Below are 14,734 nucleotides of genomic sequence, written 5' to 3'. Positions count from 1 at the left end.
TAAAAAAACATGCTGATTATAAACTGGGCTTGGCGATTGTGTCCCCACCTCCACAGTCGCCCTTCATGTGGGAGAAAATATAAGATATTTTCCTCATCCCTACCGTGTATCTTCGTATACAATTGGAAGCATGTCCGGCTAGCAGTCGGGAGGTTCAGATTTCGAATACCCACGAGGACATGGCTGATTTTTCAAGTTCCCTAAGTCTGAAATAAAACTTGATTTTTTTAACAAGGTAAGAAAGGTTCGAAGCTTGGAAGAGGCTTACCTCTCATTCCAAGCAATATCCGATGACGAGACGACATCGATAGTCATTAACTTGCCAGATGTGTAGTGTGCACACAGTTTTGTGAAGAATAAAATCTTTCAGTTAAATGTTCATGAAAAGCAAGTTCATTAATGTTCATTTAAAACATTTTTCTGTTCATTTCAGCTGGATTACCAAATAGTACCAGAGTAGGTTGGCTGCTACGAGCAGTGTGTCGTCGGGCATTATCTTGCTGATAAAAGGCACTGGGCACTCCCTGACGGCAGGAGAGTGTCACCGGCCGCAACACATCATCCAAGTATCGTTGGACCGTTATAGTGCCCTTATTACGAACTAGAGGTGACCTGGAATCGTACGCAATTGCGTCCCAAACCATGATGCCGCGCTGTCGCGCGGTGGGGCGCTACACAATTGTTGCTGGACCAGTATTCACATCGACGCCAGACCCATACGCGGCGACTATCACAGGAGAAACAAAAGAGTAACTTACATTAAAACACGATTCTGTGCCATTCCATCGTCCACATCGCTCGATCCCGGCACCATTAAAGACGCTGGCGCCGTTGGCGTTGTGGGGTAAATGGTAGAGTTTTAACGGACCCCACGAGTGCAGGTCATTAGCCATCAAGCGACGACAAATGATTCTGGTCAATATGAGAACATCCAGTGTCTTGAACATGCTTCAGAATGGAGGCAGAGGGGGCTTGTGATGCGCCACCGCTTGTCGGCGGGTGCGTCGATGCACGTGGGCTGACATCACTCCGGCTGCAACGGTACTCCTCGAACCTGCCCCATTTCCTTATTGCAACCCTCGTCGGCACAGCCGGTGCACTGTGGATGTCTCTAGGTATATGTCAGCTGACATTTGCCGTATGGAGCAACCTGCCTTTCTCAGTCCGATCACCATGCCCCTCGTAAAAACATCTGTCTACTGAAGTGCCTCTGTTAACGAAGGCCTGGCATTCTTTGCTTTTACAGGCGCCCTCTGAGACAAGAACACATTTTTACAATGGTTTCCTTAGCAGAAATAACGGCACTGAAATTAAACATTTTGCAGATTCCTTACCTTATATCATTTTCAAAGTGCCCTGGAGAGCTGCACATTTCACGTCATTCCCATAACTCGGTGACGTGCATCTACCCTGAAATTTGCATAATTTTTAGGCCACTCATTCTTGGTGTTGCATTTTCAATGTCGGGTAGTATATATAAATTACACATGTATTTAATCGCCTGTTTTCCTCCCTATCGCAGAATTTTCTCCCCAGTTTTTCAACATATCCTTAGACAGAAACAACACATCATTAGCTAGAAACTTCTGATTTGTGGTGCCAATGTAAAATATATGCACAAATAGGAAAGCATTTTGGAAAAGCAAAAGGAATACTGTAGCATTATTGCTATTATTCTTCACTAGTTATTTTATGTTTTGTATCTTTACTGTCGCTTCTCTTTTCCGATTCTCTACCAGAATGTAAATGAGGTAAAAAGAGATAGTATTTTAAAGATGTTTTGGAGAGTTTAATTCAGAGTGCATTCTACCTCTTGAGGCCATGTTATTATCTTAGGAACTTCAGTTAAGATTATAGTATCCGGCTTGCACTATAGTTGCCGTTGCCGATATTTAAATTGTTACGCCGGTAAGAAGTTTAAGCCAACTTCGCGTTAATCATTTGTGTAACCTATGTCTACTAAGTTTTAAACTGAAATTTTCATTTATTATTATTTTATGTTTCATTGCTACAAGTAGTTGGCTGATTTATAAGCCCGAGTCGTGCATTTATTTTTAAATTTTTTATTTCATATTTTGTAAAATTCTGATAAATTTTTGAGTCACAGACTTAACGATTTGAATGCAAGCAGTGGCAATACTGTAAGGACTGAAACATTTTTATCTCCAGCGCGTAAGACTGTCTATCGGAAATTCCAAAGATATGCTGTTTGTAAATATTTTGTTATTTTGCTGCTGATTTGAATTTTATGTGGTGTAACTGAAAAGAACGCGAAATTTAATAAATAAAGTTTACGCACATAACGCTGATAATAAAAAGACACCAAATAAGTTTTAAGCCATCTTACTAAGAAAACTGAAAATTGATATAAGAAACTGAAAAAGACTGACAAAGTAGAAAAATAATATGCCACACTTAACACTGCTTCGGGAATTCTAAACATATGCTCTTTTCAAAACTTTGCGATTTTGCTATTTAATTGGCGTTAAGTGCCAAAAATAATACTTAATAATAAATTTAAAAAGAAAAAAAACGGAAGAGAGCATGAATGATGCAGCAAACTGGTGGATTGCAAGCTCAGCGAGAGTACAAAATACTTTAACAAACCTTTTTGAGCAACCGTTAAATCTGAAACCTTTCAGATTTTTTTCATTATTATTCATTTCTTCCAGGTCAAAATTGAGGAATATTATAAAACAAGGAGAGAAAGTACAAGTATATATATATATATACATACATTTATGAAATATAAATAAAGTATAATATCCATAGTATATACTATGGATAATTGTATAAATAATTGTAAGTTAATTTTTGAGTTATTTTGCCTCAAAAAGAAACTCTTTAGTTTTTAATTTACATAAATATTCTTAAGATGACATTTCTTTGCGAGTAAACGTCCTTGAAAGCAACCGCAGATTAAAAAATACTTTGGTTTTACGAAATACGAAGTCTGGAAATTTATTCTGATTGTTGTCAAAAGAAGGTTATCCATAGATATCACGCCATGTGATTAGTGGATTCATCATAAAAGAAGCTTTGAAAATGTCGCAAAAATTATCAGAAAGTGAATCAAGAGATAAAAAGAGAAATTTTAGATAATAATTCTAATTATGACTTTTTTTTTAATTCTAAATAAAATTTTCTTCAGAATATGAAAAGGAAAATAATACTGTAACATCTCTTTAAGAGCACGGTCTTCATATTGGTGACAAGAAAATTCTTACTCAAAACTTCAGATTCTTACTGAATTGTAATTCCTTATTACATATAATTTATCCGTATTTTAAAACTTCTGAAGCACATTTTTGGAACCTGGAAGTAAACCGATATTTTATTGTGTTTATTTTAATCAATTAAAATTTTATTGAACCGAAATATTACAGCCATTTATTAAAATCTTGTATTTAGAGAGAATAATCTTTTAAAGGAGCTAAAATGTCTATAACAAACGAATACAAATGTATGCTGTGAAATGATATAGCAAATTTGTTATACTCAGAATTAAACTAAGCTCTTTTTTTAAAAGATGTTTATATAAAACAGGAAATTAACTTAAGTGATATAATAGTATTATCTTAACATTGTGTGTTTCGTGTATGTATTTACATCTGTTTTGAAAAGTTTTAAAAAAAGATTTAAAATAATTAATAGTATTTTCAAACATGCATTAAACTGTCATTTATATCTCTTCCTTATATACATACAAGTACACTGCGCAGGAAAAAAAAAAAAAAAAAAAAAGGAGGGGGCAGTTATCTCTTGTTCTACTGGGCAGATTGACGAAATTCAAGTTGCGTTTTTCACGTATCGAAAACGCAACTTAGGATATATATTAGATTTATATATAGCATTGTTCTAATATAGGTATTTTGCCACAAAATCGGATATTTTCTGAAATGACATGCCAATTTTTTTTCATATTTCGATTCTACGGTTCAAATTATGGTAAACTGCGAAGTTTTGTAAATATCGCGACACTAGTTTTTAAAAAATTAGCTCTCAAAATTTTAGGTCCTCAATTTTAATTCAATGTGTATTTATTAATATCTCTCTTTTTTTATTACACTTACTTGATTCCCTCTTTCACAGTTCAAAATTTAGGTTCATTCCAAATAAAGTACACCCATTTCTTATAATTTATTTTTTAAATTTGTATTTTTAAATTATTTTTATCCATTTTTCAAAAAACAATTTTGAATTATAACCTATAAAAGTTTTCTTATCATCTTATTTGGAAGTAGGAATGGGGTGACATTTCCGCCTGATGCACAATGTAAAAAGGGAAAGGAAAATAGGTTACCGTAAATTAAGAAGTTCGCCAAGTGAATTATTCTTGGCGCAAACTGATAAAAATACGCCGAGATAAATTTTTGAATTTATCCGTAAATTTCGCACCAAATTTTACAAAATTTAATATATAGGTATAATTTGAGCCGTAGAATAGAAATATGGAAAAAAGATTGGCATGTTATTTCAGAAAAAGTCCGATATACTTGCGTCAAAATACTTATATTAAGATAAAGCTATATTTAAATCTAATATGTATCCAAAGTCGCGCTTTCGAGATATGAAGAACGCTATTTGGATTTCGTCAATCGGCTCAGTAGAACGGGAGATATAGAACTGCCCCATATATTTCCTTTGCGAAGTGTACGTGAGCATACTTTCCCACAAGCTGATAAATATTATTTTACAGTTTTCGCATCATGGAAGTAATTTACAATGCAATAATAGCACTGCATCTTGTATATTTGTTTTTAGTAGATCATATGAGATAATCTTTGTAAAATTTTATAAAATGAACTGTTAAACGGTCAAAATGACTGCCTTCGCGGTTTTATATATAGACAAATTAGCGCGGTTATATAGTTAAAATATACTTTTTTTCTGTTTGCCATTACACAAAAAGCCTTTGGGAAATTTGTCTTTAGCTGAACATGTTCGGTGAATTCATTAAAAAAGTAAATAATCTGCGATGAAACAGGAAACATATCCAAGCCTTTATTTACAAACAGATATGTGCCTTTGATAAGCTGGCAACATATATTGCAATAAATATTGATACAAAGATAAATTTACATTTTTCGCTGTTCTTTTCTTTATGCACGATATCGAATTCTTTAGAAGTATTTCACACACAGTAAGGACGATAAATTCCAGAATTCTGAATATCTTCAACATTATTTCTAGAAAAAAGATGATATTTTTTTTCAGTATTTACATCATAATTCAAAAATAATTATAAAGATTCATGAAAAAATCGTATACAATATAATTCATTGATTTGTTCTTCACGCTTAAGTGTACCCTCTTGGAAGATTTAGTTGATATTTCAAAGAATAGATGGCGGCACTATTTTTAGAATAGCTTATGTTTAAGCATGCAGAACATGTGACGATCCTTTGCAAATGATATTCAATTCTATAAATGTAAATTTTCCTTTTTTGTTACCTTCACATTATATAAGTAATCTGCTTTTAAATGTCCTAAGCATCGTATTTAAGATTGTTTTAAGAATCTACAATATATTTTTTAACTTGTAATAAGTAGGTGTCAATAATTTCATGATGAATATTATATAATGTATTTCTTTGAAATTTTCTAATAAAAGTAATGTAATTATTTCCATGAAGTCAGTTCCTGTTTTTAATCATTCCCTTGTTAATATATGCTTTTTCAATCTTTAATGTGTCACTATATTTTATTGGGATCGAGAAACACTGCTCAGTTTCGACTTCTTTTGCATTAATTAAAACATAACAATGGACAAATTGTGATTAATGGGAAACTGTTTTTTAAAATGAGTCAAGTTTTCTTTCATAAAACAAATTTCAAATTCCGCATTAGGGCATCCAGATGTCCATAATCGGTGAAAAATTATGTTATTTAAAATTTGATGGCGCTCTAGGTACCGTTGTTTTATCACAATGAGGGAAACATATATACATTTATGCAGATTCTTCATTATTTAATTTATAAAATAATATATTAATAAAGGCGATTTTTATCACAGCTGAAAAATTGATATTAATAATTTATTAGCCCAGAAGGGCTATTAATTTCGTTTCCGCATTTTGCGTTGAAAACTTTAAATGTCGGTTTACTTTTCAAATTGTTGCCATTAAATATTATCTCCCTGTGTTATATTTAAATAAAGTAAATAATGAAGATTCTGCATATATGTATATATGTTTCCAGCATTGTGATAAAACAACGGTGCCTAGAGCCATCCAATTTTAAATAACGCAATTTTCCACCGATTATGGTCATCTGGAAGCACAAATGTGGAATTTGGAGTTAATTTCATTATCTATTTCATCTTTTGTAAAGCTTTAATGAATCTTTATTGAAAGTCAACGATTTCAAAGCGAGCAATGGCAACACTGTACAGAAAAAAAAAAAAAAAAAAATTCCAGCACACAAGACTGTGTATCGGAAATTCTAAAGATATGCTGTTTTTAAATTATTTCGTGATGTTGCTGTTGAATTGAATTTTATGCTTTAAATGCAAAGAACACTTAATAAATAAAGGTAACACGCAAAAGGTTAAAAAAAAGACGGTTTGGGCATTATGTTAAATCTGGAAGATTTCAGAAATTTTTTGTTGAATTTATTAAATTTTTATATGTAAAAATATTAAAAAGTTTTCCAGTCTCGAAGCGAAAATTTTCCGAAAGCTTGATTGCAGTGATCAACTATGTTCCACTAAAAATAAAATTAAAAAATAAATAAATAAATAAATAAATAAATAAAAAATTTAAAAAAAAAATTATCTGATCCCACATATAACTCAATGGCAAGAAATATTACCTAGTTTGATAAAAACCTATAAAACCTATATTATGCTTCAAATCAATAGAAATTTTTGAAGATATTAAGCCTAATATTACCTTCTAATGCGTAACAAGAGTAAAAAATATCAGTTTGGGAGAAAAAAATGGGAAATATGTTCACTTTGATATACTTTCGGATTTTGGAAAAGTTACAATCAAGTACTTCTCATTGAAAGACGCCTCAGATCAATATATGAAACTTATTCTTTTGCTGACATGTGAAAGAAAGAGAGTAGCAAATTTTCTGTTTCGAGACTGGAATGTTGTTATATATGTACGTATTTAAGAGGTCTCTTAGGTGAGCTGTGAATTATTGTCTTTATAATTTTCTCTTATGAATTATAAATTAATTTAGTTTCATCTATAGAAACTTTCATATAGAAGTAAAAATAAAACTAATAAAACGGAAATTTCTCTATACATTTTAAGTGTATTTTCATCTTATTTATATCAACCTGTTTATACAAGGGTCAGTAGGAAATTTTTGAGATACACATAAATTTTTAAAATTTTACCTGCGAAATTTAGGAGTGGTCAAAGTAGTCTTCTCGAGCATGAATGCACTTCTGTAGGCAAAATTTCCAAAGATTAAATGTCTCAAGTTCATTTCTTGTTCATTCAGTTCTTGGAATCGATAACAAATTCGGTACTTTTCCGTTTTGCCGGCGCAAGCGATAAAGTCGATAATAATGGTACAACTGATTCCAAACGGAATATCCTCGCTGGTAATCTTTTATGCCTCATTTTCAGAAAACGTCGCAATCATTTCTTATCAGATTGATTGTTTCTTGCAATACTGGCATATAATTAGATATAATTTTTACCAGATAGTTCAATTTTACGTCCTAAGGCCATTCGCGGTAATTAAGTCAATTAGGATGTAATCACACCGCTCACCCGAAGGCGAAAATACAGGAAAAGAAATGTCAAGGGTTAAATTCCTCAGTTCTAATGAGAATGCACTACCGAAATAAAGCATGCGGTTTGACATAATTTCTGAGTAAGCTATTCGTACTAATTGAAATAATTCTTGCATTTAAACTTATTCCAAATCAAGATTTAACTTGAAATTAATGTGGATAATTACTGATATAATCAAATTTTGTAGCGCAGTTTACGTGAGATGAGATCACTTGGGATCATTTGATATGAACCGGCGAATCAGAATGTTGAACCATGAAAGCATAGTAAATTCTTAAATTAATGTCTTTTTAAAATTTATTATCTTTATTTATTGGCTTTTTACAAAATTTTAAACGATATTAAAAAGTTTATGCCTTCAAAAAAAAAAAAAAAAAAAAAAAAAAAAAAAAGAAAAGAAAGAAAGAAAAAAAAATCTTAGAACTAACATTTGTTAACACTTTTTATGTGTGTGCTGTATGTTGTCGCCAATAAAGTTTGCTTGGCGAGATTTGCGCCGGGGAAATGGAAAAGTACCAAAAATTCATTTATTCATTTTCCTCATCAACCTTGTCTTAGGAATGAAAACGACGTCCGTGTAAGTTCTTCTTTAGATTGAAAAGTAGCCAAAAGTCACACATTGCTAGATCGGGTAAATAGCGTGTATGTTCTATCCCTTTGATGTGTTTGTGTTCAAGAAATAAGGTCGATGCTGTATCACTCTGATGAGTTTGTGTTTAAGAAACTCAGCTGTCAATCGTGCTTTATGAGAAGATGCATTTTCATGGTCGAGTATGAGTCCTCTAACATTCACTTCTTGAAGAATTTCTGGAAGACACTTAATGGTGTACTAGTTACCTGTGAGTGTCTTCTGTTCTTCCAACTCGATGACTTGTAATTCCAGTCTTGTAATTCTGACCAGTCTTGTAATTCTGAAGAAAACGGCATGCATTACTTTGCATGGCACTTTGTCTTTTCAACACTGTGGGAGTGGAATCATCATCAAAGACCCGTACTTTACTTTCTTAACGTGTTGGAATGTCAAAAAATAGTATGTACTTTTCATCACCAGTTACGATTTTAGAAATAATGCAGTGGCCACCATCTTTAAGTAATTTAAGGATTTCGTTATTGATTTTGACACACTCCTCTTTTTGGTGCTCATTTAAATTATGGGGAACCCAACGGCAAACTAGGTTTTTTCAAATGCATTTCTTCTTCAATAATTTTACGCATGGCGGCGAATCCAATGTGAAGTGCCTTCTGTACCATTTGGTGAGGGGAGTGGTTATCATCGATTAATATTTTCTATATGACAGACACTTTATCCAAGATTACTGGTGAGAACGGCTTTCCTGTGTGTTCTTCATCGTGAAGAGAGATGTGAACTCTGTAAAATTCTGTAAGTCCCCTGAACACAGTAGCACGAGCTCATTTCCAAATGTTAATTGTAAACATTCAACACATTCTTCTTGATTAATCCCATTTTAAAATCATAGCGGGATAATGTTCTCAAGTCCACACCATTTTTTCTTCTATTTAAAATTTATTCTGCGCTAAACTACTTCCAATTAATTAGCCAGTAAAAAAACGTCTTCTTGCCTAAAATAGTTCACATTTTGAAATCTAACCTTTAATTATTTTATACCACTTATCGTTTGCGCATACCTCAAAAATTTTAGAGAATTATTTTAATTATGTTATCAGGTACATTTATAGAAACAAAAGCAGAAGACAGAAAGTTTTAATATCGCACATACAATTTTGATAGCACACACAAAAATTAAAATCAATTTCAGCAATGTGAAGAGCAGAAATGTGTAATAAAATATTAAGCATTAAAAATGCAATAAAAATAATGCACTAAATATGATTAATAATGACAAATATATTTTTCTTACCTTAACCTGACAAATCTGTACATTAAGTTAAAATAGACACGGCATGTTCAGCCCACCTCTTGTTTGCTTCATATTTACAGTCTTGGAGAGATTTCCCTATGGGAAATAAAATTTAAGAAAATAATCAAAATAGATCGTATTACTAAAAAGGAATACAAAAGATAAAAAATTTCAGGTTTTACAACTGATATAAAGACGCACATAAAATGTCATTTTAAAACTTTTTGGTCATCTGATCTAAAAGGTCAGTTAGAAATGACTCCAAAAATTTTGCATAAATTAAATTATATGGAAGATATGTGAGAAATAGATTAAATATTATTTAATACATCTCAACTATTGTAAACATAGATGTGTCGGCAAAGCTGGAATATACTCACACACTGGCAAATACACTGTACATATGTACGCGTACAGTTTTATTCAAACATCTAAGACTTTCCCCTTTTCTTTATTACAGTACTATTATATGTTATTACATGGGTGTCCTAAATTATTTTTGCATTTATAAAAGTATTGATTCCTCTAAAGCTATTGATTAAATTAGAATGCATTTATTTCATAAATAGTATCTTGCCGTCCAGAGGGTATAATGGTTAGGGGAGGTAAACCGCTGAGTTGGCTTCCGACCCAGGTATAGATATATCCATGCAGAATTGGTTACCAACCCGACGGGAGTTAGCCACTATCTGCCAGGCCGCAGCTCTGGGCCGCCGCGGCAGAGCAGACGGCATTTATAAAACGCAAAAAAGAAATATACGTGTGCATACAAGGCACTTGAAAAGAGTGCAATCAAAATATATGTATATACATATGAAAACCAACTCAGATACAAATATATACACACTTATACACATATATATTCCGAAACAAACAAAACTATACATACTCTGACGCATATTCATATATACATCTATACATATACGTTATCATGATAGTTAACGTTTACATGAAGCATGCCATTGAGATACGCGTGATCCTTAGTATAAATTAGGTACCATAAATAAAAGATATAAACATGTACAGATACAGTACAGCATTCAGATACAGTACAAAATTTGTGTATGAAAACCTGGCACTGCATAAATACAAAATTACACATTGAACATACATATTACATACTCTGTTGTTGACATGTTGAACTAGCATATATAGTTCTAACGTGCATACTGCTATGCTTTGCAGACCAAATAATCTGTCTTCAGGTTAATAAATGTGCCAGTTCAAGAAGAATTAATACCATACTGAAGGTGCGATGCCTAATTCTAAGAGAACTGTGCTTAGAAATGGCGTTGTTAGAACCTAATGTGTGTTAGATACGACCCAAGTTTGCACTCCCTTTGAAAAGCACCAGTATATAATATATACCCGATGTTTGTCAATTTTTTAACCTCCGAAAAAATGCTTATTATTATTAAAAGCTATAATAGTAAGTGTCTAGTATTTTCTTTCGATTCTAAATGGCAACATCACCCTATAAATGCTCAATATTTTACAGTTATGAAATTAATATACCTCGTTCCAAGGTATCATGTTGAAAGATTGATAAATTCTTTGGAGGGAAAGGAAAAATTAAAAATCTGCAAATATATGACGTACACATGCTGAATTTTATATATTTACTTCATTTCAGTCAGAAGTGATAATTAACAGAAGATTATTTATACGATTTTAAAACCGGTATATAATATATACCGGCGCCCACACTGAGGGTACCACACCAATAGATGGCAGCACCAGTCTTTTCCTTTTCTACTCTGTGACGTGACAGAATTTCTTTATTATTATAACAGTTTATGATGTAATAATTTTTTCATGATTAACTTATAAGTCGTTTAGGATTCAATATTACGTTCATGGAGGAATGGGGAGTTTACTGACTCTGCGCTAGGATTGAATACAAGTATATTAATTTCATTTATTCTTTGTGTACTCAGCTCAAGTTTCATTCGTCTGTGTTTAGCTAAAATTTTTATTTCAGCATTTATCCCTTTCCCAAGGGATAGACTCATCGATTTCAAAATTGCCGTCTGGGGTCAAAACTTTACACATTTGTGGGGGTTAAACGTGGCATGCTAGCCCCCAAAAGACACCTGTTGCTTCCTGTTTTCCAAAATCCTAGAATGTAAGAAAATGAAAAGAGGTGATTGAGAACCAATTTGTCATTCGGGAGTCACGTCTTCTTCCCTTTGTGAAGTGTGATAAGATCACACAAAGGGAAAGCTCACTTAAAATGGAAATGTACTTAAGGTCCACCTTATAGTGTAATCACAAAAACTGCTGGTTTGAAAGCATGCTTTTATTATTTAGGAAAATTCTTTTTAATTCTTTGTTAATTTCAGAGGAAAGACTAGAGAACACAAGAGAAATTTGCGCTCTGGTTGATACAAATAGGTTGTTTCGGAAATAAATTTTCACAGTTGGTGAAAGGAGGAAAAATATTTCCAAGCTCCGTTTTAGATGCAAACTAAAATTTATCCAAAAGTTGAAAAGGATCCCCTATAAAGCCAAAGGGGTTGAAAGTCAGAATAAGAGCTTTGAGGTGTATCAAATAATAAAAATTGTTTAACGGCATTTCTTCCTGAACAAAAAGATATATTACAACCTATATTTACAAAAAATAAAAAAAAGAGACCCATACGGTCCTCCGTGATCTAAAGTGTGTGTGCGTGGAGGGGGGGATTCTTCGTATCATAGTATGAAGCATGGTTTTTTTCACATATTATCTAAAGCATAAAATACAACTTCAAAAATGCAACATACTTTCTCAGCTGAGTCGGTCGTAGTGCTTCATTTTTCAATTTTTTTTAATTTTCGGCTGATTTACATCTGCTTGTAATATTATACTAGTACAGTTACAGCATGATACGATTTACACATGCAGTGTTATATTTGCTACATTTTTTATAAAATAATATTGAATTTAAATCAAGTTAAAAAGCTTTTTAGCCATATTTACATAAGTATGTTCAGCTGGGTTGCATCATCAAAGTGCATAAAAACATAAATTTTATTTTTTAAATTTTAAATTTCTGCCGAAATTTTAAAAAATTTTGTCTTTAGACTTACATAACTATATTCAAGCACTCATCACTACAGACGCACATCAAAAGTACTCAAAATTAATTTAAAAAACAAAGATTAACAGTTGGCAACTACCTGGAAAAAAATGTCCTAGAGGGGCGCCGGTATAATATATATACCGGCTCCAAAAATTCAGGGTTTCGCTCTAGATTTTTTTTAAGTCTCAATTTTGTGTCCTTAGGGTCCATAAGTTATAGTTCATGCAAAATTTTACCATAGTTTTAAATTATTTTATATACCGCCCCTCAAAGGGTTAATAAATGTGCCAGTTCAATAAGAATTAATGCCATACTGAAGGTGCGATGTCTAATTCTAAGAGAACTGTGCTTAGAAATGGCGTTGTTAGAACCTAATGTGTGTTAGATACGACCCAAGTTTGCACTTTTATGGCTTCTATCTTCCAGCGTCAGAAGAGTAATTGCTAGTACAGTAGTCAATTATTGTTTTCAGCTAGGCGACTCTGTTACTTTTTAGATTCTGGAACCAATTTGGCCAGAATTTAGCCCCTGGTTGCTTCCCGCTGTTAAGTACTGTGTGTGGGCAGGAGAACACAAAATGGTTAATGGTTAGGGGAGCCTACTGCAGTACCGAGAACCCGCTTTCGAGTCCCGGAGAAGGCATGGATGTTTCTAAATACATAGTGGTTTGCGCTATGGGGGCACTCTAAATATATGGCCAGCCAATAGTCCTCTCGTGTGGTTTGGTAGTAGGGGAAAGAGACTGAGCGGCCATCAAATCTCTCCCAGCGGGCCCTCCCTCATAACTTTTGTGGAAGAAAACGTCTAACCTCTTCGAGTCTCCGGCAACCATTCTTCAATGAAACACATGCACAAGATAGCAACAATAACAACAATAACATCTTAACACATAAATACAAATTTAGGATCTGAATATAAAAACGTAGCAACAGCAAACTACATTACAAAGAAAATAAAGCTGGGTAAGGAAAAACGAAATTTTATAAAGTGTGATACTTCGGAAGTAAAGGTAGATAATTTACAGGAAGAAGGAATGCGATTTCTCTTATCTTGTATTCGCCTATCCCAACGCAATTTCACGATATCCATAATTTGGTTAGATAAAGATTTTCGAAGGAAGTTCCTTCTTCTACTAACATAGTTTTCAGCACACTAGGATTTCTAGACGTTTAACAGCTTCTCCAACATAATCCCGCCAATTCTCTGAAAGGCTCAGTTAAAGATACTAGAAGACTACTGTTTTATCTCTGCCTTTCATATTAATTTTTTTGAGTGAGAATTTAATGTTTCAAAAGAATGATAACAATTCTCACTGCTTTTCGAATCAAAAAACCGCCTATGGCTTCTCCTGGTTAGGACATTTGCTAGCCTTAGCTTCGAGTAGCGGAGTTTCATTCTATAGCCTCGGAAGAAAAGCTGTTTTGCCCTGTATGTTGTTGATGCCTTCGTCCAACATGGCGAAGGCATGTAAGTGGGTAACTCTTGTTATACTTTTCTTTTTACGAGTTCTGGTTATTTGCTTAAAGTTTTAGATTATTCTCAAATTCCTGCGGTTGATTTCGTAATTAAACTGTTAATTATGAAATTAATCGCAGGAAAGTTTGAGTCATAGATTTTCTGTCTTATGTACAGCTTAATTTATTTGATTATGGCAAAGTAGGCAAGGCCTACCGTAATCTCTTTCCTCCCCCCTTTTTTTAACGAAGCCGATATTATAAGCTGCAGAAATACATTGCGCTATAATTTTAATTAATAAAAGTATTTATATAATTTTTAATGTGTAATTATTTCAGGACATTTTTATTTGAGAGATCGAACGAAAACTGAGGTAAGAAATGGGTGTGTGGTTTCCTCCGAATATCGGGGGATACCTTTCACTCTCGAGAAGGATGAAAGAATTTTTTTTTTTTTTTTTTTTTTTTTTTTTTTTTTTTTTTTTAATGGTGAGAAGGGACCGTCTTTTACTATACTAGTCGCTCCGTCAAGGTTGGTTCCATTTGGCCCTTAAATGGAGATCGGATGTGACTCGTTAGGA

At 32.9% G+C, this 14,734-nt stretch overlaps 1 protein-coding gene across 2 annotated transcripts in view; it reads right to left on the bottom strand.

Annotated features, from left to right (window-relative positions):
- Window positions 1-4,979: 4,979 nt before the first annotated feature.
- Window positions 4,980-14,734, bottom strand: part of LOC118188109 (cell adhesion molecule Dscam1-like) — a 637,201-nt gene continuing 627,446 nt past the window's right edge. For both annotated transcript variants that reach the window (XM_085823338.1, XM_085823339.1), the window contains 2 exons: window positions 9,638-9,733; window positions 4,980-5,189 (listed from right to left, as the gene is read on the bottom strand). In XM_085823338.1, coding sequence (XP_085679464.1) covers window positions 9,660-9,733 — 74 coding nt within the window. In that variant the 3' untranslated portion in view covers window positions 4,980-5,189; window positions 9,638-9,659. The remainder of the gene's footprint in view (window positions 5,190-9,637; window positions 9,734-14,734) is intronic.

Source organism: Stegodyphus dumicola, chromosome 9, assembly GCF_044657685.1.
Source record: "Stegodyphus dumicola isolate Sdum_Otavi_A_Nest chromosome 9, ASM4465768v1".
Taxonomy (NCBI): domain Eukaryota; kingdom Metazoa; phylum Arthropoda; class Arachnida; order Araneae; family Eresidae; genus Stegodyphus; species Stegodyphus dumicola.
The sequence above is the reverse complement of the archived record's forward strand: the minus strand, read 5'-3'. Positions and strand labels throughout refer to the sequence as shown.